At 43.7% G+C, this 25,500-nt stretch overlaps 1 protein-coding gene and 1 non-coding gene across 6 annotated transcripts in view; both read right to left on the minus strand.

The window, feature by feature from the left end:
• BMP2K (BMP2 inducible kinase) overlaps positions 1-22,446 on the minus strand; it is a 102,004-nt gene extending 79,558 nt beyond the window's left edge. For 3 of the 5 annotated variants that reach the window (XM_069485443.1, XM_069485445.1, XM_069485442.1), the window contains exon 1: positions 19,937-20,202. In XM_069485443.1, coding sequence (XP_069341544.1) covers positions 19,937-20,108 — 172 coding nt within the window. In that variant the 5' untranslated portion in view covers positions 20,109-20,202. Of the gene's footprint in view, positions 1-19,936; positions 20,203-20,978; positions 21,295-21,356 lie in introns of those variants that run through there. The other 2 variants (XM_069485446.1, XM_069485447.1) reach the window with 2 other exon arrangements.
• Positions 15,188-15,293, minus strand: LOC138394021 (U6 spliceosomal RNA). The gene has a single exon (XR_011235288.1). It is a non-coding gene; the product is annotated as a U6 spliceosomal RNA (small nuclear RNA).
• Positions 22,447-25,500: the final 3,054 nt, after the last annotated feature.

The following is a 25,500-nucleotide window of genomic DNA, read 5'->3' on the forward strand; positions in this document are numbered from 1 at the left end:
ACACCAGAATTAGCACAGAATTTAAAATATGTTCTACATGTTTAAAGAAATGAAATTTAAAAATTCAGAGTATAAAAAAAGATTAAGAGGCTACCAAAACTGATACCACCAAAAAAAAAAGGCCAGGCAATTTTACCATACAAACTGCATTGCTAATAGGAAGGGTACAGCAACACTGAAGCCGGAAGCCGTGGATGGGGCAGGGGTCAGACAAGGCGAGGCTGAAGGAAGAGAACCGAAGGCAGCTCCACGCAGCAGGGGGCCAGCTCACTCCCAAATGTGGCCCAGAAGGTCAAGGAGAGAGAGCAGGAAAGAAAGGTCACAAAACTTGGAGGATGGGATGAGAATATTCAATATACATCTATCATCTAAGAGAATTAGGAAGAGGCATTATTAGAACAGATAATGGTTCAGAATTTTCCAGAACTGATGAAAGGCACTAATCATTGAATTCTTTCAAAAAAACCAAAGCACTGTAAATGAGCATAAATAACAGGAAGCCTTATTTATACCACTACAGTGAAACTGTCCAGCACGGAGACAAGACAGCAAAGCCACTGGCGAGAAAAACCAGATTCCGCACAGACGCAGCGAGAGTGACTCCCAGCTTCTCCACAGCGAAAGGAAACACGCAGGGAAAAGACACCTTCAAAATCCCAAAAGAAAATAACCATCTGCACAGACTTCCACACCCTGCAAAACTCCTTCTGAAATGAAGGTAAAGCAAAGGCTCTCAGGCCAACAGAAACGGCCTTCGCTGAAGGAGGGTGTGTCAGGCTGAAGTCACCAAGCCCACGTGGAAGGTCATATACGACCTTCCCTTGTGACATGAAAGAAAGACGAACATAGGTTGTAGCTATTAAACACTGACTTGTAAAACAATAAGCACGATGCCTAATCTGTGAGTTTAAAAAAGCGAAGATAGATGTAAAATCCCAAACAATAACATCACAGGTCACATCACAAGAATAATATCATATCCTCTCATGAGGACAGAACGGTAGTGGCAGGAGTTGGAGCATTCTAAGGTTCCTGTATTTGGGAGGCGTGTAGTTACTCACTTTAGTCTCAACTGTGTTAAACAACAAAAAAAAGAATGGGAAAAGTGTCTGTGACTTCCAATTAATAAAGGGCAAGAAATAAAATGGAGGAAAGAGAACCTTAAGCAGTTCAAAACAAGGCAAGAATAAAAAAGACAATTAGCAAGCATGCCTGAAGAGACTGCTGAATAGTCAAGGTCAGAACTGGGAGACAAATTGTTACAGAAGAAAAGGTCCCAAAAGGATACTCGAAAACTGTTAAGAGGGGAGTGGGAGTAGGTAAGGGTGAAGAACTCCTGCCTTATCGACACTTTATTTTATAATGGAAAGTTATTTCTGTATTATTTGTATCAATACACACACACACACACACACACACTCTTCCATAGTCCAGGCAACAGATACTAGAGATAATAAAGATAATTAATAGAAAGAAGATGCTGGTGAATCTCTAGTTTCTCACTTGGCTGCCGAGGATTAGGTCCCCCTCCAATCAAGAGAGAGAAGTTGACTTGGTGAGAAGTTCGGGTTTTTTAAAGTTTAAAAATATATTTAAATAGTTCGACATCATGTCTACAACAAAGGCAAGGAAGCCTGGAGCACAGAGGTAAGACTTTGAGAATAGATCCACCACACACACAGACTGGGGGGGGGGGGGGTGTTGTTAAACAAACAGGTAAAACACCAACACCAGGTAAAGACAAGTTCATTTAGCATAATGGAATGTGCTAACTTCATCTTAACTATTTTAAACAATTGCTATTAATAGGAGGCGAAAAAAAATCTTTGTTAAAAAAAAGAACTATTTTGAAATACACTGAAAAAAAGGTTTACTAAACTTTTAAAATATACTCATCCTGCAAAAACTTCTTTACATGAAATACAATTTTAGTCTTTATTACATTTAAATATATTTAGATACTTCTTTAGATATTATTTTAGTATATGTAACATTTAAATTTATTACATCTGGATACTTAATAAATATTAATACATTTAGCTACTTGTATATAAGCAAGGCAATTCGATATAAAGCCATTAACATGAGTTGTTTGCCATTTTTTAAATTTTAGATGTTTATTTTGTAATATAAATTGTATTCAATAAAAAGAGCTCTACTTCAATGTTTTGAAGATAACTACAGTTTAAACCATTATAGTTTAAAATATTAACATGAAATGCTCATAGAAGAATGCAAAATGAAAAACCCATTTTTTGGAACACCTGGAAATTAAGCTAACCTGACACTAAGCAATGTGCACACATAACTACATTTCAGTGTCTAGCTCATGAGAGCACAGTTAAAATTATACATGGCAGTCTAAGGTTAGCCAAATATCCCACTAAAATTTGTATTACTGAACGTCCGTGAGTAGGTTAGGAAACAGGGTAATTTCACACCATCCACTCCAAATAAGGATAATTTTTTTTTTAAGTCACAGAAGTTACATGGTGTACCGTATGGGATACAGTATCTCCTCCTGACACATCCTTTATCGCGGTACCAGCCCTGCCACGCCGATGCTTATTCATGCACTCAGTGTAACAATCTCCAGCCCGCCGAGCAGACACAGCGCCTGCTGTAACTACTGCAGAGGGGGAGGAGAGGAATACCCAGAAAGGTCCAGCCAGAGCCAAAGTCTCAGCAGAGCGCCACTATCTATTACTTCAAGGCCGGACACCAAAACCTTGACTCAGAAAACAGATACATATTCACACATTCTCTGTGAACCCAAAGAAAAACATACTCTACAATGTTTCAGAAAGGTTTCTCTTGATGTTGCTAAAAACAAACAAGACTTTCAAACTGAAGGAGTACGAGTTTGCATAATTCATCCTTTCCACAGAGAGCTCAAGTCTATTTCCTGATGTATTCGGCCTGTCAGGCAGAATTCAGCATATCCTTCTCTCCAACTTCCACCATTCCCTGCACTTAGTATTCATTGGCTGCATCTGTGTTTATCTTACTAATGGAAAACCATCCAGTGTCACTGCTGTTTTCCAACAGCTTGGCCAGTCCACTGCGTAAGTGAGGAAGTCGGCTTCCGAGCTGAGCTGCCAGGCAGGGGTCTCCAGCCGCAGCCGGGCCACTGCTGCGGGAGACTCACCTAGGCACACCTGCAACCCATTTATGGCACAGCCAGCGTAACCAAAGCGCATCACCAGGGAGGAACTGGTCCAATTCTTCTGACACTTGAAGGTAAGTCTAGACACAGCCTCACAAACATTTTATGCACTTTTGATAGAAAAGCCAAATCATATTAAGATAAAACTCTTTAATTAAATATATACACAAACACACATTTGAATCAGGACCAGAATCTCCACCACCAAGTACTTGTACATAGGTTAGAAACATAAATCCTCTATTCACTTTCCAATATTTACATGCTGATTATAAATGCCTACAGCCACTACGAAAAATGTCTAAGTAGCTAAAATACAAAACTTTGAAAACTGTTTTTAAATTACAAACATTATGGGAAATCAGAGTACAACGCAGGGCATAGAGTCTGCGCACCCTCTGGAATCACACACAGGATTTGTGTGCAAATTTCCCCAGGGAAAGGGTCTACATAACTTTCATCAGATTCTCAAAGAAATACGCCATCAAAAACAGTGATGTTTCAGTATTCTGTATTGAAATATGCAGCACACAGAACTCTCTCCCAACTCTGGTCCTCTCTATATAGATATCCCCTTCTTTCAATTGTCTTGGTAACTGCCTTCCAAGGGTCCCCGACCTTTGTTGATCTCAGATTCCCCATCAGCAAAAATGTTGCCCTGTCTACTTCAGAAATGCTGAGAACATTTAATCTGTCAATGGAGGAGAAAGTTCTCTAGACAAAGCAGAAACGTCTATCAAAATATGCCAGTAAAAAATAATTTGACAGTGTCATGGATATTTTTATCTGTGTCAGCATAGTCTAGAAAACATTTAAAATTTCAGACAGAGCAAGTGCCATTAAAAAATAAAAAAACAAGCTTTGTCTTTAAAAGCACTGATACCCAGGACTTTAGTTCTCTCATTCAGCTTGTGGATCTTAACATGTCGGTTTGTGTTAGAATGCATCTTACATAACAGTAGTTATGTGCACTTTTTGGTTAATGATAATTCCAACGAAATGCCTGGGTCGGAGAACTCCAGGTGTCCACTGGAACTTCCCTACAGAACACTGCCCGCCCGTCTGAGGTGACCCAGCTGAAGACGGCTGCAAGAAACAGTCGCTCCTGTGAAAGCACGTGGTCACAGTCTTCCTAAGAATGGATTACTTTCAAAGTAAAATAATTTATTTTTATGCTACAGAAAGCAAGCTAAGAAACCCAGTTCTTTTCTCACTTGATGAGGTGCCATAGATTCTAATGTTTCTAAAATTATTATCATAGCCTAAAAGTTACCTAATGGACTGCCCCGCTGACCTTGGGTGAGTCAGGTTTCTCACAGATACTGAGCAGTTGTCTCCTTTTCCTTTGTTTCTTTCAACAAAAACCTTACGTATTTGTTAACTTTCACCTTTATGACTTGAAGATGTTTTTCTCTACTGACCTGACTTACCTGCATTTGCAATAACTAATTCATTAAAAACATACCAGACTGCAAGACTTCCTAGATAGGGTCTGTCTTTTTAACTTTGATTCCTAGGCCTGAGTGATAAGGTTATAAGCATACATTCCCTATCAAAGGCAAATGATCTTACCCAAATATCAGGACCATCAAAATAAAGTTGTTTTGCATTGCTGAATAGGTCAAGCCATTTGCAATATAATAGAAAACACATGTGACTAAACTTATAAAGTTGTAGAACCTAACTGAAGAAAAACTTCACCGAAACAAAAAACTTTAATACAATGAAGAGACACGCTGTGCCCCTGGAAAGGAGTACTCAATACTGTCACTGGGCCACTCTCCAACCGCCAAGTTAATACACAGTTTTCATGTAATGCCAATTAAAATCCCAACACTGCAGAATTTTCTGGAATGTTTATGAAACCTGGAAGTTTGCTGGACCTTTCTCTGAACCTAGAATTAAATCTCTGGGATTTAAGTCCAGGAATCTGCTCAATAAAGCCCCCTAGTGCAGTGTAAGGACCCAGGCAACAGCCCTGCTGGCTACTAATGATCTACCTGAGGGCCACTAGCAAAGCAGATACTCGTAAGGAACTGCTCTGATCACGCTGGGCTTTTGGGTTTTTTTGTTTTTTTTTTTTTTTATTCCCCTTAGGACACTGTCTAGGGAGAATGTGACCGTGGCAACTGCAGCACTGGCATCACCTAGGAGCCTGCTGAGAACCGTCCTGAGTCGGGCCCTACCCAGAGGTGATAAGTCAGGAACTGAAGATTAGAAAATCTCAGGTGATTCATACACTTATTAGAGTTTAAGATGCACCTAGGTGAAAAACTAAGACTCTTCAGAATGACAATGTTTTAAAAAATTAACACATCTAAAACAGACCAGCTGCTCAGGGACAGAGGCAGCTGCAGCCCTCTAGAGCCTCCCTGCTACCTCACTAGCCTCCAGGGCCTCATCCCAACTCCTGCTCCAGAGGCTAAAACGAAACCACCAGCTTTTCACTTTTCATTCCCAGTCTCCTCTTTCCCCCATTTTCTTTCCTCCAGGGGAACAGTCAGATTTTAGAATTAACACCTTTTTTTCAGAACTGAGAAAGACTACATATTTAGTTTTCCACTAATATCACCCTTTCTCCCTTTCTTACACCTCAAAACTGCTCCATTCATAAATCAAATGCCTGAGTATAGACCTCAATCATCCATTTCACAACTTCCTTCTCACCAAAACATCAGGCTCCAAAAGCATCAAACTTTAGTGAATTTTTATTTATTGCTGCTCAATTCATCTTTTCTTCCCAAATTTAGCATTGGCCAACCTCTCCTTGGGAGACTCCTTTGACTGGCCTTACAGTTATGAGGCACAAAAATACCTCCAACTCTTCCACCCGGTTTCCCTAAACTGCCTCTCGCCCTGAGACTCTAGAACCCATCACCTGCCTTCTCAGACACCTGCGACGCTCCCCTCACCGTCACCACACTCGGTCATCGCACCTCGGCTGCAATTAACAAGCAGCTGTGCTCTTCCTACGTTCACCTTTTCTAACAAATTTTAGTAAGCAGCCTGTGCTAGCCTCTGGAACATTTTTGGGGCGTTTGCTTTGTTTTGTTTTTGTCTGCCCCACTCCCCCAGCCCCTCAAAAGTGACCAAAAGAATACACAGGGCGAACTAGGTGCTCCATAAACATCCCTTGAGCAAATGACGACGCCAGCTCCCCGAGCATGACCCTTGCAGAAGCAGCCCAGGAACCATCTGACACATCCGCTCACTCAGCCAGCACTTTTTCTTTAAGCTCTCACAGCCCTTTTGCACCTGCTTTCTCAGCATTTCCCAAACTTGAGTCATGTCATCCTGCCTGAACACATTTTAAATGCCACATCGTACATGTGAGTTTATGGTCTACGGGGGGAGCCAGACAAAAATAAGTCAGTCATTACCACACATGGTGACGAATTCTACGGGCAGTATCACTGAAGTACAAAGGGTGGTCCTGAAATAATTATGTTGGAACACCCTCAATCCAGTCTTCTCTCCTCTCTGAAACAGGACCCGAAACTTCACTGTTGTAGGCAGCCTGTCTTGATGAGAACCAACCACATCAGCCTAGAATTTATTACATCCACAGCTTCTCGGACCTGCTCACACTAAACATGCAACCACAGTGGCTCATGTATATAATCCCACTTAGATATGATTAAGGATCAATAGTAAGCAAACATCCCATAACTGTATCTTTAGAATGCATTACCAGTTTATGTGAATACATGCTCAATCTTTTCAAACTCTATTAATGCTCAAGTTGAAAATTTAAATTCTCCACATAAAGTGTATGAAATCTCCAATTTAGTAGATTGTGTTCTGACAGCTTCTAAGTCTGCTTCTGGTATTCAGAATATTTTCCTGCAGAAATGATCTTATATGTGATAATTAAGTTCTCAGGTCAACCTGCAGTTTAGTACTAATAGCTGTAATACCTAATGTTTGCACATAAAGACATTTCTGCAGGAACATTCCTTCAGGGTTCCAACCAGAGGCCAGGAATGCATCTCACTACACCCCGAGCAACACAGATTTCACCGAGCTTACCAAACTGAGAGGCAGGGGTTGCCCCCAGACCCAAGATACCAGCGATGCCCAAGGAACCACAAGCAGCAGCTCAGGCCGGGAGCTCACCAGTTTTACAGCAGCTCCTTACTGTGGCCACGTGCCCTTCTGATGAAAGCCTTAAGCCCGCTCCCAAGAAAAGCACACATGGGTGTCTAGGAGCCCCCAGTGAACAACCCCAAATGCAAAGTGCCAGGTCTACACGGCACACTACAGATCAGAACTGCCCAGTGCACGGCGAATATAACGTGAGCCACATACAAAACTTTCAATTTCCCAGTAGGCACATTAACAAGTTTATCATTTAAAATAATAAACTCATTATGTCAACATTTTTATGAAAATAGCTGTATTTTCAAATGAAAAATTTAAAAGAATTTCACTGTTTTATATTTTTACAAAGCTCTTCAGTATCTGGCTTAATAAAACAGTGTTGGACTCTCAAGCCTACTTCTGCAGTAAATCTCCTGCAATACGCTGTTTTGGATGAATGAAGCATATAAAAAACTCAGCCTCACACAGATACGTAGAGGTAAAGGTGAAGACCATTTCAATAGTCTTTTTCAGACAACTATGGATACTCTATTCTTCTTTGCTAATGTAGCAAAACACGACAATAGTTTCTTAAAAATTAGTTGCAATATGGAATGGAAAAACCACATCACTGAATTTTTTGCACTGTTGCAATTAAAATCCACTGGTCAATCTTGTATGATACTATGTATTTATAACATCACGCATTTAAAAAATATCCATTCACTGTGTTATACAGAACTTCCGCTACAGTTTAAAGTAAGAATCACATTTGTTACTATTATCATCTATCACCCCAGAGAAGCACGTAAAGTAACAGGAAGCTGTCAAGCTCACGATGGCAGAAAAAAGTTTTCCAAAATTCTGCTTTTCTTTTGAAAGTTCAAATTCCTACATCAATAACACCTATCAGTTGTTTTCCTTGAAATGACAGGCACACTTAATTATTTGAAAAATGTCTGCCAAATGTTCAGCTCTAAATGAACAATCATAGTTTGTCAGTCATTGTTCCAAATAAAAATGCTATTCCATGAAAAAAGCAGCTAGTTCAGCACATAACTCCATCACGCAAGTGCTTTTCCTCAATTATATCATCATGATCTGTTATGCAGCAAAGGTGTTACATGTGTATGTCTGGTTTCTTCACATAAGATCTTGAAAAGACATGTACTTATCAATGGCCAATAAGCACATGAAAAGATGCTCAAAATCACCAATCATCAAGGAGATGTACATCAAAACTACACCGGGATAGATACTACTTCATGCTCATTAGAATGGCCATTAACAAACACAAACAGGACGGGCGGTGGCTCAAGCCTGTCACCCCAGCACTCTGGGAGGCTGTGGTGGGAGGATCACTTGAGGTCAGGAGTTCAAGACCAGCCTGAACAAGAGCCAGACCATCTGTCTCTACGAGATACAGAAACATTAGCTGGGCGTGGTGGCACTTGGCCGGCTGAGGGCCCGGCCACGTGGCGGGAGGTGGAGGGCAGGCAGGCAGGCAGGGGAGGCTCCGTCTGTGTTTGTGGCCACTCCCCACGCTGGCCTTACTGTGTGGGCTCCACCCACTCTCAGCAGCAGGGGCACTGCATTCTCCTAGGGGCAGGAACCCTACTGTGGGCTGCGGCCTGTGAGGGACTGAGGGACCCGGGTGGCCGCCCTTGCCTTGTGACAATAGGGTGCCTAACCATCTGGGGCGGCGCTGCCGGCACTGGGGCGTGGGGACTGTCACCGGCAGAGAGGTCTGACTGCACAATGAATGTGGTGCGCTTGGGTCATCCTGGGACCATCCACCCCAGTCCTCGGAAGGACTGTCTTCCACGAAGCTGGTCCCTGGGGCCAAAAAGGCTGGGGACCGCTGATTTAAGATGATGAAAATTTTCTGGACACCTATATTCCCAGCCACTCAGAAGGCTGAAGCAGGAGGATCGCTGGAGCCCAGGGCTTTGAGGCTGTAGTGAGCTATGATCATGCCACTGCCCTCGCTGCCCAGGCAAGAGAGCAAGATCCTGTCTCCAAAAAAAAAAAAAATTCTGGAAATGGAGAGGGATGAGTGCACAACAATGTGAATGTACCTGATGCCACAGAACTGTGCACTTAAAAAGGTTAAGGTGGTAAATTTTATGTATATTTTACCACAATTAAAAAACAAAAAAACGTCTGGGCATGGTGGCTCACACCTGTAATCTCAGCACTTCTAGAGGCCCAGGTGGACGTACTGCTTGAGGCCAGGAATTCAAGAGCAGCCTGGACAACATAGCGAGACTCCATCTCTACAAAAAATAATGAGCCAGGCGTGGCGGCACAAGCCTGTAGTCCCAGCTACTCGGGAGGCTGAGGCAGGAGGATCACTTGAGCCCAGGAGTTGGAGGCTGCTGTGAGCGAGGCTGATGCCACGGCACTCTAGCCTGGGCAACAGAGCGAGACTCTGTCTAAAAAAATAAAAATAATAATAATAAAAAGACATGTACTCAAGATAAATGAAATACTTTTTACTGCCTTGATTAGTGTTAAGGTGGTAGCACTACAAATGCCAATGGAGTGTAAACAGCAATTATGTCATAGTATTATTATGAAAATAATTTTTACCTGATAGACCTCCTCAAAGAGTCCTAGGGACTCCTTCCCCTGGGGTCCAGAGACCACACTTTGAGAACCAGTACTGAAGGTATTCTTTCAGAAAAGTCAACTAATGAAGGAAGGAAAGAGCATGAAAGATCACAGAATAGTTTTATTTTTATTTGTCTTTTAAGATGAGAGAAACAAACAGGTTTACATGCTGAACAGAAATCAGGTATAGTAGATATTAAGGAGGCCGGGCACAGTGGCTCACGCCTGTAATCCTAGCACTCTGGGAGGCAGAGGCAGGAGGACTGCTTGAGACCAGCCTGAACATATCGGGACCAGGTCTCTAAAAAAAATACAAAAATTAGCTGAGCATGGTGGCATGTGCCTATAGTCCCAGCTACTCAGAGGCTGAGGCAAGAGGATCGCTTGAGCCTGGGAGTTTGAGGTTGCTGTGAGCTGTGATGATGCCACTGCACTCCAGCCCAGGCAACAGAGTGAGACTGAGTAAGTAAATACATAAATATTAAGGAACAAGTAGAAAATGAGAGAAAAATCAGATAACTGATGGAGAGAAATGGGAGGGAAAAGATGACCAAGGCGATAGCCTCTAAAGTTGGAAGCAAAAGAGACAGAGACACACATTAGTGGTAGATGGGATGGGGGAATATGTTACACTTCGATTTATAAAAAAAATCTTTACTTAGAAAAATATGAACGCTAGAGATAAATGCTTCTGGATAATTATGGTGATAGTTCCATAGTTTGAAAAATGTTAGAAATGTTATCTTTTAATGCTTTAAAATCATACATCAAGTACCATCCTATTTTAACTTTTTACTTGCCTGTGTATAAAATATGCCAAATATAAAGGTAACATTTCATTTTTAAGAAAATTGTTTTATGATGTCACAGGAATTTATTTCACTGCAAAGATTTGGATGTTTGTATTCCAGGTTTAAGTCAAATGCATTTGTGGTGATCTAATAAAATAGAAATCTGAAAGAACCTTGTTTTCCTTTTACTTTGAACAAATGCAGCACAAATTTATTGACTAAAATGCAAGCAGGGATTTCATATTACAGCGTATCAGGCTCCAAGCCTCATAACCTTGAACTGGGAACAGAAGAAAGAAAGGACAAGAACTCAGCTACTTCTTTTTCCTTTTTTCCTCCTTACGGGGCAAAGTATTGTTATGCTAAATTTAACTGGAGAAGCTAAAGTTATGCAACTTCATACTACTTACTTTACAGTTCACAAATAAATTACTTCATTTAGAACTGTCCTCTCTAGACTGAGAGGACAGCCTGATCTGGGAGAAGCTGGGGTTTAAACGTTTAAAGTTCATCCTAACATCTTAGCTCCAACAACCGCAGCACCTGGGCTGATGAGCTAGGAAAGGCAAAGCAGGAAGCTTTAATCCGAAACTCAGGCAAACATGCTGGTAATACCTCCCCCACCCCAGACTCCTCAGGCATCCACTAACACTCCAGTCGCTTCCAGGTTATTAGAAGTCCCTCGGTCCCTTAAGCCAGCTCCAAGTCCCCACCCCAACCCAAGGCCGATGCTGTGTGCACAGGAGCCTGTCACAGAGGCCACACGGTGCTTCCGCAGCACATGCACCACACTGGAACGGGACAGGGCCTCGCGCAGGGCCCTGCACAAGGACAATAAATAAGTAAATAAAGAGGCCATAAGCAGCGCGAAGAGGGCTGGTCACGTGACCTAAATTCTACACAATTTCTGCCTAAATTCATAATCAACGCTTACAGTGTGACGTTCAGTTCATCCTTTGCTCTACTTTCTCGGGGTTAAATGAGGGAATTAAAATTGTATTATCACTACAAATTGTGGAAAATTTAATAAAGCACTAACATTTTAAAAGGAAGACTGTTAGTCCAACACCACTAATTCCAGGTATATAATATTTAGGATATTTTCTGAAGGAAGCTGAGAAGGTCCTACCCTGAATTCAGGTGCTTATATCCCACCCACCGCCCTTCTCACCCCATATTTAGTCTTCCACAGAGGAAAAATCAATCGACTTTCTCACACTATCTATAATGGCCCACCACAATTTTCTAAAATACCTGTAGCTTGTATTTAAAATTAAAAAAAAAAAAAAAAAAAAAAAAACAGCCACTACTACTCTAAAGCAAGAACAAATATGAACCTTGAATCTATAAACAGGAGTTTTCATGCTGGAAGTGTCTGGGACATTAGTTACATACAGCTTTGAACACCATGGATTCATACAGCCCTTACAAACTCACTTCCAGCATTCTTTACGGATTGGCAAAACACCACACACAAACACATTTTTAAAAAATAAAATCCACAGATTTGCAATATTTCTCAAGTTCTCACTTTAGTGAGGTGAAAACCCATAAAATTTTTAACAGCTACCTTCACTGAGTTAAAAATAAAAACAAGTACCAATCTGGCTTGAGATCCTTAGAATTTCTTCTTTGGATTGTCTAAACAACATTTTACTAAAAGATGAAAATTTACCAAAGATTTAGCAATCAACTATTCACTAGGATTTAAACTGGGATGGTTGGCTGATTTAACCACAATATTGTGCTAATGAGACTAAGGACCTAACTCCAATTTCAATTTAGGCCCATTAGATATACCAAAAAAAAAAAAAAAAACTTTAGATTCACAATATCACAAAACACAGTTATCTTACAAACTTCTGTTAGTGATCACAGAAGATACCATCAAAAGCCTACACACAACTGAGCATATATACACTATACTTCTGGAAAAATAACTCAAAATACATGTCCTATTGATCGTGAGTCAGTAGCATCGTTTTTTTCTACCTGTATAAAGAATGGACCATTACCCTCAGCAGGAGAAATCCCGTGGTGTAGGCCAGAGAGTGAAAAAGCGGATCATCGCCAGTGATACACAATCCCACTTTCTAGAAAAATGATCCTGACAAAATACAGTAAGTAAAACATTTCATTGTTTTAAGTCATTTTAGTACTAATACCTTGATGATTTCAGAATGAATAGTAAAATCTGAACTACCCACTGACAATCTCATTCAAAAGAGAATACTCTTAAGTATGTATATAAAAAGCTGCAGCCAGCCGTAACAATGACCCAACCACCAAAAATTAAGGAAAATAAGTAAACATATGAATAGCATTTAGGAAAGGGAAGTGGTGTGCTGGAACCCCCTCTCTTTCGGGAAACCAAAGAAGAACTAAAAGAATGTCATGATGATTAGCTATTAACAAAACTGTATGAAGACTTGGTTTGCTACCTCTGACCTTTGAGCCAGGCTTACAACTTTCCTCATCTAAAAATAAGTTCCTCCAATACCAAACAGACCAGTTAAAGGGGTCCCCAAAGTTAATGTTCACTTGTTTTCTTCCCCCAAAGCCTTAAGGAGACGAGATCCCCTTCTTCCTTAACCCCCATCCTCTTAGACAGCGGTCATCCCACCAAGCTTTCGTGCTACCCACCACTCAGGATAAAGCCACATACAGCTGACCATTCCCAAGACCAGTCACCCAGAGCACAGACTTTAGACCTCCCCAGCTGCCTCTCTGACCCGTGGTAGTGGCTTTCTTTCCTGGAGTGATGACGTGGCCCCTGAGCTTAAGGGAACTCAGGCCAGAACATTTGGAGATTCATGCCTGATAAGAATAACGCAGTACCCACAAAACAAAGACACACTGACTATACATGTTATCGTGACAAATAAGACAGGCTGGGAATCCACAAACAAACCTGGCAGCGTTTTCCGTCCATCTAGACGATGCTGCACCGCCTCGTCTCTATCTCCTGATTTTAGTTCCCATAAACGGACAGAACTTGAAAACCAGAACCAACCTGCCCCTAGATATCAACTGGACAGTGGGATATGTCAAATACGGCTGCTGTCCAAGTTTTATACTAATTTTTAACAGCCTCTCTGATCACTTTTTAATTCCAAAATTCAATCTCTTACAGAGGTACCGAATACCCACTATGAATATAACACTTCCAAGAGATAAAAGATGAATACAAGTCATGCCCTTAAGGGAGCTAAATTTTAAAGCAGAGGAAACTTCACATTAGAACACAACAAAGCTGTGTATGGTAAGTGCTATGTGAGTAGCAGCTGCAACCCAGGACAAAGGAAAGCGTAATTACACTCATGTGCTTACTGACAGGGCTTCATGAAAAAATAAAGATTGCAAAAAAACACCTGCATTTTAAATGTGTCCTATTAATGAAAGAACCAATTTCAACAGAGTGGCAGAGGCAAGTGTCTACATTCAGGCAAAAGCAACACCAAAAGCTAAAAAATAGGAATGGGAAAGTGTCCTAGTCTGTTCCCACCGCTGTATCAAATACTACAAAGTGGGTGGCTTCTAACCCTCGGAGCTCTGGAGGCTCCTGGAGATCTTGGGGAGTCCAGGACCAAGATGCCGGCAGACGTGGGGTGTGGGGAGGGCCTGCTCCGCACAGCAGCCGTCCTCCCACTGTAGCCTCGCGTGGTGGCAGGGGCAGGGACCTCTCTGGGGTCTCTCTCGTAAGGGCACTCATGCCACTCATGGGGGCCCTGCTCTCACGACCTAATCACCTCCCAAAGCCCCTCCTCCTAACACCATCCCCTTGGTAGTCAGGATTCCAACGTGAGAACTGGGGGACGGGGTGTCACAAACATTGAGACCACAGCAGAAAGCTTGACAGAAGTGCAGGGAACATCAGGGACATGTGCAAGGAGAGTGAGAGATGAAGGCTGGAGAGGGGGTTGGGGGCCACACGGCAGAGGGCCCTGAGTCCCAGAGGAATGAGTCTGTACTTCACTTGGTCAGGCAAACAAGAGAGCAACGAGAGCAGAAGTCCACTGCAGGAAGAACAAACTGGAAGGAATACAGAACTGGTTTGGTGAGGAAAGAGCCTGAAGGGACAGTCTAATGCTAATGTAATTCTGAGTGGTATTAAGGACCCAAACTATGGTTGACAGCACTGGAAAGAAAAAGTACCAGATTCCTTACACACATCACGGGTGCTGAGAAAGTACTGTCCTAACTCTTCCTCACATATACTTTTTAAATAAAAACTTGAAAAACAAGAATTTCTTTTATTTCCTGATACTTTCTAAAATACAATTATGACAAATGAGTCTGCTGGAAAGCACAAATTACTAAGACAGTAAAATAAGCAATCAGGGTGTCACATCTTCTGAACCTAACCAGTATTCTCAAAAGCCACACAAATTTATTTGAGCTTCTATCCCCTGATCGCCAGGGATACCGCATAAGGCAACTTCTTAGAAAAGACTTTTTTCCTACTTCTCTACAAAGGTCACTTAAAAAAAAAGGACTTTTTTCCAATGATTAAAAAGTATTTTTCTTTTTTATTTATTTTACATATGAAGGCCTCACGAATGTCCATGTCATCCCTGAGCAAGGGCCATGCTAATCTTCTCCACGGTGTTCCGATTTCAGTGTACATGCTGCCAAAGCAGCACAAGAAATAGTTTTATACTGTGGGACAAAAAATAAATTGCTAATCTACTGTGAAGTTTGTCAAAGAACTCAAATGTATGACAATCAAACACAATCCTTTCCTTGTGCTCTCAGTCCTAAAATTGTTCATTGCTATCCCTCCCTACCCATGCTCCTCTTACCAGAAGTAGGAGACATCAGTTATACAGACAGAACCAGAGAATACTAAAATGGAAAAAGCTGTTACAAATTCATCTTTATCCACTTCAATTGTGTCTTGAGGAAACTGAGGTCAAAATGTCACAAAGCGAATTAGGGGAAGAACTTGGATTAGCAGCTGTCCTGACTCCAAGTTTGGCCTTTTTCCCCCTGATATTTTCCTCCAAGAAAGCCCTATTTCAAAGATAATAAAAAAAATGTTAGAATAGGTAAACCAGTAGCAATAATCATTTCATATTTTAAAATAATATCCATTGCAAAATGCCTCTCTCTAAAGGCTACATCCCAAATTATGCCCTTAATGTTACTGGAATTCTCCAAAACTAGTATAAACCAAAAATTCCAAAAACAAAGTCTCTCTGTGAAAAAGGCCCTACAACCACTTTACTGCAGAGAGACTTTTAAAACCGTTAGCAGACATGTGCTGGCTGACCTCATTTGTAAAGATGATACACACAAAGAATCTCCAAACGAACTAAGTGCCCAACTATTTAAAACAGCTCAGTCATTAACCACTCAACCTCCCAACTCAGTCCCCTAAAAATAGCAAGCTTGTGGGTAGATGAATGGTTCACCAGATGCAGGCAAGACAAAACCAAGGAATAAACAGTCCCAACCCCTTGGAGATGAAACTTTATACCCAGACCACTAGAAAAGTGTGGCAGCTTTGAAATCACAGTTTAAAACTCGTAATTTTGGCATCCCAAGTCAAGGCTTTAATCATTTTGATAGCTACCTAACATGCTCTAATAGATGTATATGGTCTACTTCAAGTTTTTACCAAAACATGGGACAGAAATGGAGAAAGAAAACCAAGATAACACACAAGCTCATAAAGAATACTATATTAAATCTGGAATCAATGTAAGGACATCAATCCTACCCTCTAGTATGTTCTCTAATACGAACAACATCAAGGACTTTTTCCCTATCTTTCCCTCCTGCAGACCCCATGATGAAAAATACTAATGCCAATTCATTTTATTTTTTAAATAAGCAAAGACATAATGTTTTCAACCTGCTCAGCATGAGAGTGTCAGGATTAACCACAACAGTTAACTATAGCTAAAAGCAAATTTATTTGGCATGTCTGTGCAATTTAGCACCTTTATTGGAGATAAATGCATAATTTCCACTATGTTTTTTGTAATTCTGAAAACTGGGAATTGTTTTTGTAGTTTTTCCTTGAATGAAACTGCCACCTCTAGAGAAAATGTATCAGTGGACAATCAAAATTACATCCCGGGAACTAGCCCTACAATAACATAAACAACCAAACAGAGAAGCACGTGTTAATAACATTCTACACAGTGTCCTTGGCTGCAAATCATTTCCATTTTATTAAGCAAGCATGTATTACTATATAGGTCAAAATTCTACATAACTGATTGAAACTTGAAATTATATATGGCTCAATGATATATAATAATGGTCTAATTTAAGCTATTCAGATTTTTTTACAAACATAAATGTGACACTTAATGAAAGCAAGTTACTATAATTTCAGAATCAGATTTCACTGAAAACTTATAACCAAATCTGAATCTAAAGTTCACCCATATTTACTGAGAAATTTGGCATGCACTGTTAAATACTGTCACACATTATCTTAAGTTTCATAACAGATATTAACTCCATGTTTCAGAAGAGCAAATAATGTTTCCTGAGAGATTTATTCAACAAAAGAAATTGCTAGATATGTAATACAGGACAGGAACTGAGGATACAGAGATGAATAGAACATAAAACAATTTCACAATTGCATGTGGTAACACTTTTTTTTAAACTCAGTCACTTTTGCAGAATAAAGAAAAATATAATTTAAATAGAGTAAGATGACTAGGAATGGGCATCTGGGTTATTCTTTCTTTACTGCTTCAAGGAGGCTAAGTGCAGTAACGCTTTGCCTTAACTGTTGTTTGTCTTCGCCAAAGTAGAAAATGAGTAAAGAGCCCTCCATTGGTGCTTTTCAATATGCAAATTAGGTCTTACATTCTACTGAAGAACACTATCTGTTTTAAAAAGAAAAATCAAACATCATTTCTTTTGAAAAGTATTTGAACGTCCATGGTATACTTGGGAGATACAACGGCAATTAAAGCAGAGTCCTTCTAGCCTCAAAAATTTTCCTATCTGCTAGGGGCAATGAGAGAGGAACAATAATTAACCACCTTAGTGTTTCCAAGTGCTTACATAATTATAGCTCAAGACAAAAGATCAAATGTGATAACAGGAAAAATAGCAAAAAGTAAACAGCTACAGGTGTCCACAGAAAGGAGGAAGTGATCGTAACCAGTAGTTAGGGAGCAGGAGTTACACAGGCAAAAGCAGTGACAGGCAAGCACAAGACTGAGTCACAGCTGGAACACACTGTGGCTGGAGCGAAGAGTATTCACCCAGCAAACAACCAGAGAGAAGATTTAAAAGGTAGGTTAAGAACAGAGTACGGGAACTGTGAATGTCAGGCCAAAAAGTGTGATCAATTAAGATGATTTCTCAGCAACACTCCTGTGTTCCCAGGTATCAGACTCTTGTTATTGCTCATCCCTCTCTGGCAGCTCCTTCTCCGTCGTCTCTGCCTGTTCTCACTCAGTGGTTCTGCATTGTGCTTCCTGGACCAGCAGCATCAGCACACTGAGTAAGGTGGCAGAAACGAAAATTCTGGGCCTCATCCAGATATACTCCATCAGGTTCAGCAATCTGTGTTTACCAAGTCCTCCGAATGATTCTGATCAACACTAATGTTTGAGGGCCGGGCGCGGTGGCTCACGCCTGTCATCCCAGCACTCTGGGAGGCCGAGGCAGGAGGATCACTTGAGCCCAGGAGTTTGAGACCAGCCTGAGCAAGAGCCAGACCCTGTCTCTACTAAAAATAGAAAGAAATTATCTAGACAACTAAAAATACATGTAGAAAAATTAGCCAGGCATGGTAGCACATGCCTGTAGTCCCAGCTACTAGGGAGGCTGAGGCAGGAGGATCGCTTGAGCCCAGGAGTCTGAGGTTGCTGTGAGTGAGGCTGACACCACGGCACTCTAGCCCCGGGCAACAGTGAGACTCTGTCTCAAAAAAAAACAAAAAACAAAAAAAACCCCCAACAACAACAACAACAAAAAAAAAAAAACCTACAACCCAATCTAAACCAACACCTGAAATTCACGTGCAATAAAGAGCTAGAAGATTTTACAGCACAGCAAATCTTTTATTAAGACCATTCACCACACACTCATTCTCTCGAGAAGCTAAGGATCCTCCTCCTCCTACCTCTTCAGGGTTTGGCTGGGCTCATCATACTGGGCAACCGTTCACCAAACAATGACATCCACCCCTGAATAATGTAAGATTTCTCTCTCTTTAGAACACTCCATACACAAACCTTCAGGTTTTCTTTTGCACTAACTTACCAATGTTTGTAGCATTAAAAAAAAAAATACAAGTGGAATCTCAGCCTACTGGTTTCAAACCCCATCAATATCTAACTCTCACAGAACCAAAACTACTGTCCTCGGCTTCTTTTCTCTTAACGATAGAGCTCAAAAAGGCCAGGCCTTTATCAACAGATTTTTCTCATTAATTTTTAAAGTATTTATTTTGTAACATCACTTTGCAACTAAAAACTCAAAGGTCAATGAAGCACGCAATAAACAAGAGAAAGTATTTTGTACAAGCCAATGATGCCAGAAATAAAAAACTAAGGTCTGAGGTTGTTTTCTTTCTTAAACGGAGTAAACTTTTCTGTAAGCAGACTTCTGCCTGCTGCCATAACCTGTTCAAGATAATCAAGGATCAACCACACAACTTCGCAAGTGAAAGATAACCTGCTTCCAGGTCCCCTCGTGCAGCACCGCCGACGAGGCACCCCGGAAGGGCACGAACAGCACCTGGTCCCACACGGGAGACTCCAAACGCCAGAGCTAACCGGGCTCCGAGTCCACCCGAGCAGCCTACGGACTGCACGTGGGGCAGACGGTCGCCCCCCGCCCCCCCCACACACAGATACACACACGGATACACACAGATACATTGTTTCCAAGTGATGGCCGCGCAGGGGCAAGCCCGAACTCCACCCCGAGGGGCCGCGGGACGCCGGCCCCGCAGCGCGGGTGGCGGCGGGGACCCAGCGGCCGACGCGTGACACCGCCGGGCCCCCGTCCCGCTCGGCTGACCCGCTCCTGAGTCACCGGCCCAATCACGACACCAGGCCACTTGCTCGCTCGTCTTCCGTGCAGCCCCTCGCGGCAGGAAGGGCAGAAAAGGACTTAAAGTCGCAACGAGAGAACCGTGCACGGGTCAGAGCTGGCGGCGGCGAGGAAAGCCGGCCCCGGAGCACGACCCCGCCGGCCCGGCCAAGCGGCAGGACCGGCACAAAGTGCGGCGAGAGGGCGAGGACCAGAGCCGCCGCCGCCCCCGCCGCCCTCACCTGACCGCCCGCCGCCCCGGCGCCCGTACCTTCGGCCAGCGACTCCTCCAGCGTGACCTGGTAGCGGCCGACCGCGAACACCCGGACCCCCACGGACGAGCCGCCGGAGCCGGAGCCGCCGCCGGCCCCGCCGGCCCCGCCACCCGCCGCTCCGCCGCCGCTGCCGCCCTCTGACTTGGGCATCCGAGAGAACTTCTTCATGGTCCCGCCGGCGCGGGGGGCGCGGGGGGCGCGCGCGAGGGCGAGCGGGAGGGGAGCCGCGGCCCGGGCGCGGCCGGGCGTCCGCAGGGGTCGCCGCCCCTCGCCCGTCCGAGCGTCGGTCGCTGCGCGCCGCGGCCCGCCGAGCCTCACATCCCGCGCCCGAGCGCACGGCCCGGCCCCGCCGCCCGCTCCGCGGCTCCGCTGCAGCTGCCCGGCGCCCGCAGAGGGCGCGGGGAGGGCGGGGACGGGGCGGGGCCCGAGGGGGCGGGCCGAGCGCGGGCGACGCCGCAGCCTCGCGAGCGCCCGGGCGCCCCCGCCGCCTTCCAGGGGCTGCGAGCCCGGCTGCGGCGGGGAGGACCGGGCGGCCGCCCTCGGGGCGGGCAGGACCTCCCGGGCCGCAACCCCGCAGGACCCGCGCCGCCCGCCACTCGCGGCCGTTGGCGGCGCGGCGCTGCTGCCAACCGCTCGCCGAGGCCGGGCGCCTCGCGCAGGCGCGCTGCCCGCGCCGCCGGAAGTGACGGTTCCGGCTCTTGTCACGTGGAGGGCGAGCGGGGGGCAGGGGGGCCGTGGGGGTTGGGGGCGAGGGCCAAGTCCGGGGTCCCGCGTCAGGGTCGCACCGAGAGGGTTTGGCCCAGCACGAGGGACCCGGCGGGGAGCAGGGAGGTGGCCCGGGGGCCGGTGCCCGCGCTGGCCCCGCGGCCGGGAGTCGGTGTGTCCCTGGGGGAAAATGCCGCCAACTTCACCCCGGCCGAGGAACTTCTCGCTTCGTTCGTGAGCCGTCCCCGACCACCGCCCCTGAGCAGCTCCTTCCGCTCGCCCACCCCGAGCGGGCCGGCGCGGAGTGGAGGGGACGCCGGTGACCCGACTTACGGAGACTCGGCGTCGCCGCGTTGTCGCCGGCGGGAGCGCTTTGAAAACCCCCGCGTGCTGCCCGGGCCGTCCGTCACCGAGCGGAGTCGCCCCGGGTCACACGGCTGCTTTCTGGTAGCTGGGACCGTCCTTCGCTTCTTACTCCTGTGCCTCTGGCCGTTCTGAAAAAGCAGGTTAGGGGCAGAGCGTTAAAACAAAACGGGCAGACAGAGCCCTGCTTGGAAGGAAGCGGCCCCGGGTGTCCCCGCTCCCCTGCGACACAGAAAAACCCGCTCGAAACCCGCCGCAGGAACTTCCCACGCGGCAGGAGCCCGCAGCGGCCAACCGTGCGGCCCGTGCTCGGCTCAGCCTCCTCTCCACCCGGGAGGACGGGCCCACCGTGCCCGGGGCCTCCAGGTTCTTGAGAGAAGCAAAATTTTTTTTTAATGCAGCATTTCCCAGATTTTTAAAACACAGGCCGAATAAAGCGTGTCTGCAGGACTCCGACGTGCATCCACCTTCTGCGAAAGCAGATGAATGTGGCTCCATCCCCACCCCCTATTTACCCTTTGGCATGAGCTGCAAGCAGGAACTCACAACATGTGCTCAGCTGAAAGGCTTTGAGCTTAAAATCTCGTCGTTCTTCCCCTCTGCTGCACGAGAGAAGGTGTTTCTGCCCACGCTAACGAGGTGCTCCCGATTTAGGCATTTCTGCTCGGAACCCACTGAACTAAAAGTCCCCATCCCGAGACCTGACCCTGAAAGCACACTCGGTGGAACTGAGATCCCGTGCCAGGTGCTGGCCGTGGCCTGGCAGCTGGGCACGTCCCTTCAGAAAGAAGCCGACCGTTTCCCTGACCCTGGGGAGTCACTGTGGAGTCTCATCCCTACACTTGAACTATGGTTTTCAAGCAGAATATAGAAATTTAGCCATTTCATGGGATTCAACACTGGTCAGTCTACAAAGTTGGGGCCCAATACAGACAGCTTCACCTGATCCCAACGCACGAATCAGTCAAGTGTCCTATAATCAGCTGGAAAGTAAGTTTAGCCCAATTGCTGTGGCAAAGAAAAAGTGCAGAACCTTCACCTGTTCCCTTAAAGGAAGGACTTTACAGCTTCTCTCTGACAGATCCCGATGCTCTTGCCTGGGGCCGTTATTAGGTAAAGTAAGGGTTCCTCCACACAAGCACTGAGATACCTGGACTGCAGGTCTGATAACAGGAGACTGAGTGCTGATAAGAGGGCAGTGTGGACAGTGCAGATAGGCCAGGCAAAGGGAGACAAAGGGATGATTCACGTCCTGGACGTCCTGCACGGGACAGGGCTGGACGGCTAAAGATTTTCATCATGCCACTCAGAACGGAGTGCAATTTAAAATTTATGAATTATTTATTTCTGGAATTTTCCATTTAATATTTTCAGACCGTGGTTGACCACGGGTAACTGAAACCTAGGAAGCAAAACCACAGATAAGGGGAGCTACTGTACGCACTATTTAATAATAACAAGAACGCCAAACAATGATAAGCACTTTTACTACCAAAAGATGTTGGTATCTATTACCAAATTGTACTCTCCTTGCAAACTTGTGAGTTAAGGATATATATCCTTAAACCAATTTGTAGGCAGAAATTGAGATACTAAGTGCAGATTGTAACCAGTAGAAAAACTATATTGAGAATTCTAGTCTTTCATTTTTTTTCCAGAAACCTTTACAGGCATATATTAATTTTTCAATCTTATACATAAAAATTTATTTACTGGTTTATAGTAGATGAAGTATTCATTTTAATGACTTCCATTTTAATGAATTATGTAATCTGCAGATGTAATAAAATATTGTTCTTGTGTTAAAAACCTCTGTAATACACTAGATAGTCCTTAGAACAAACTAAAAATGCTGACACTTGATCTGAAAGTTCAAGAGATCATCAAATACAGAAGTCAAATCTAAGCCCCAAAGCAAACTTTTGTATCAACACATAATATTTAACACATCTATTTCCTAATTAGTGTTAGATTATTAAAATCTATGTTTATGATTTCTAAAAGATTCTATACATGTTTGTCTTATAATATTTTTTGAGTCAACATAGGATATTATAAGGACGTATCATTTTTTCCAAATATTCTTGTGTGTGAGTGGGGGGGGGGGAGAGCATCACTGGTCTTTCCTAGCATGTATTGGGGGATTACTGAACCCAGTTGCATCATAGGACATCTACTCAGGGTCCCCTAATCACCATTATTTAGATTTGAAGGCAAAAAGAACAGTTACAGTGGTTCCGAAACGGAAATTTTAGTGAATATAAAGATATGGGATCCATTGCTGATGTTGAAAAAGGACATGTTTCCAATGTCCACATCCCGGAAAACCCTCCCTTGGCAGATTCGGGGTTCCCCATGGAGGGCAGTCCCAGGCATTGTGCAGGTGGAGAAGTTGCCTCTGTTTCCCTTACTTACAGTCCAGATTCCAAGTTTTGTAAACAGTTCTATCTTTTCTTGTTGGCAAGGAGATTTTTTGCAAATGCCTAGATCCCATTCTTTTTTTTTTTTTTTTTTTTTTTCTCACTCTCTTGCCCTGAGTAGAGTGCCATGGTTGTCTAGCTCACAGCAGCCTCAAATTCCTGGGTTTAAGCAATCCTCCTCCCTCAGCCTCCCGAGTGGCTGGGACTACAGGCACGAGCCACCCACACCTGGCTGATTTTTCTATTTTTAGTAGAGACGGGGTCTCGCTTTTGCTCAGGCTGCTCTCGAACTCCTGACCTCAAGTGATCCTCCCGCCTCGGCCTCCCCGAGTGCTGGGATTACAGGCGTGAGCCACCGCGCCCGGCCTTAGATCCCACTGTTTGCATGTTCCTACAACAGCCTCCCAGGAAGAGTGGCCAGAGGTGAACTGAGATGAGCCCAGGGCAAAAACTGCGTGGCTCAATCTATGCTCTTTCAGCTTTTGTTTGATACTTCCACATTAGACATTCTTCAGATCATCGGAAATAATGAGGAGGTTATTAGCTGTGTCACCATTCAAAGTCACATCCAGTTTACGGATTATGATAAAGGATACAACTCAGGAACAGCCTCATGGAATACATGTGTAGGGCACCAGCCCAGAAGCACCGTGGGTTAGCTTTGCACTCATTATTAGGCCATGGCTGTGGAAGAACATCCAATTTGCTTCCTGTTGGAAAATGAAATTTCTAGGAAAAAAAATGGGCAAATAATGTAAATTCTGGCCATCTTAAACACAGTCAAACCACAGATATAGAATAGTTTAATAAACGTAAAAGAAATTAAAATTTCTTTTCAATTCTATACAGTGCTATTCTAAAGTACTCAAATCTTTCAAATATTTATATCTGTACAACTATAAAAGTAGTTGGAAAGTGGCCACATAATGAAGAATTTTTTTTTAATAGCTTGCTTCACTTTATAGGGTTTCACATTACACTATTCTGATAGTCAACAGATTACAGATCAATGTAGCTAACTATTAATGAAAGATTGAGATCCTTAAATGAGCGCAAAGCTAAACCCTTCAATGGGAAGAATTTTTGACAATAAAGGGAGGGAAAATTATTGTTATATTTTTGTCTTCTACTGGAAAACTGTAACCCTTCTTGTTAGTTTGACCCCTACCTATTTTGCATTAGGGTGGCTCTCAAAGACATATGAGAAGAAAGACTGACACAAATTAAACAAATATGCTTATCCCAAAAGGCTTATTCCAGTGCCACAGTTACCTTTCTAAGTCATCTCTCCCAACACCTGATTAATCATTTGCCCCCACAAGTCAACACTTTCCTTTGATAACGTGTCTTCTATCATTAGGCTCATTGTGTTTTACTACTGAGAATATTTTTCCTGCCTAACATTTTTACTTTATACGTAGTTAAATGCTCATATCTTTCCTTTGCAAACAAAGTGCAAGTTCTAAAGTACATTAAAAGAATGTATTTGTGTCCATTATTAAAACAAATATTTTTTTAAATATTACTGATATTTAAATCCTCTGTTAAAACGACTCAACATCAAATGTATAGAAGTTTTATACATTTATATAAAACTTCAGCAGAGTATAAAGTAAGAATTCCTATTGGTGAGTGTACTCTATGACGGCAAAATAAAAATAATAATAATAATTCTTACCGGGCACTTGCAATGGACCAGGGCTATTCTAAAGTGCTCTACATCCATTAACTCAGTGAGTCTCTATGACAACACTGTGGACAGACTTTTATTCCTCCTGCTTAGCAGTAGGGAAAACTGATACACAGACCCGGTCACAGCCCCAGGGTCTTGTGCCTTGTAGCAGGATTCAGAGCCAGGTGGTACGGCTTTATGATTCATGCTCGTAACCACAACACCCGACAGTCCCTTTGAAGCTGCACGATAAATGACCTGGCGGCCACAGTCTGCAGTGACAAGGTTCCCTCCTGCCCCTCCTGCTCATATGACTGAGGTGCCAACAACCAAAGTGACAATCTCAATGGATGAGCCCAACAGCAGAATCTCGGAAACAGAGGAAAGGATCATCGAACCG

This window comes from Eulemur rufifrons, chromosome 13 (assembly GCF_041146395.1).
Source record: "Eulemur rufifrons isolate Redbay chromosome 13, OSU_ERuf_1, whole genome shotgun sequence".
NCBI classification, from domain to species: Eukaryota; Metazoa; Chordata; class Mammalia; order Primates; family Lemuridae; genus Eulemur; species Eulemur rufifrons.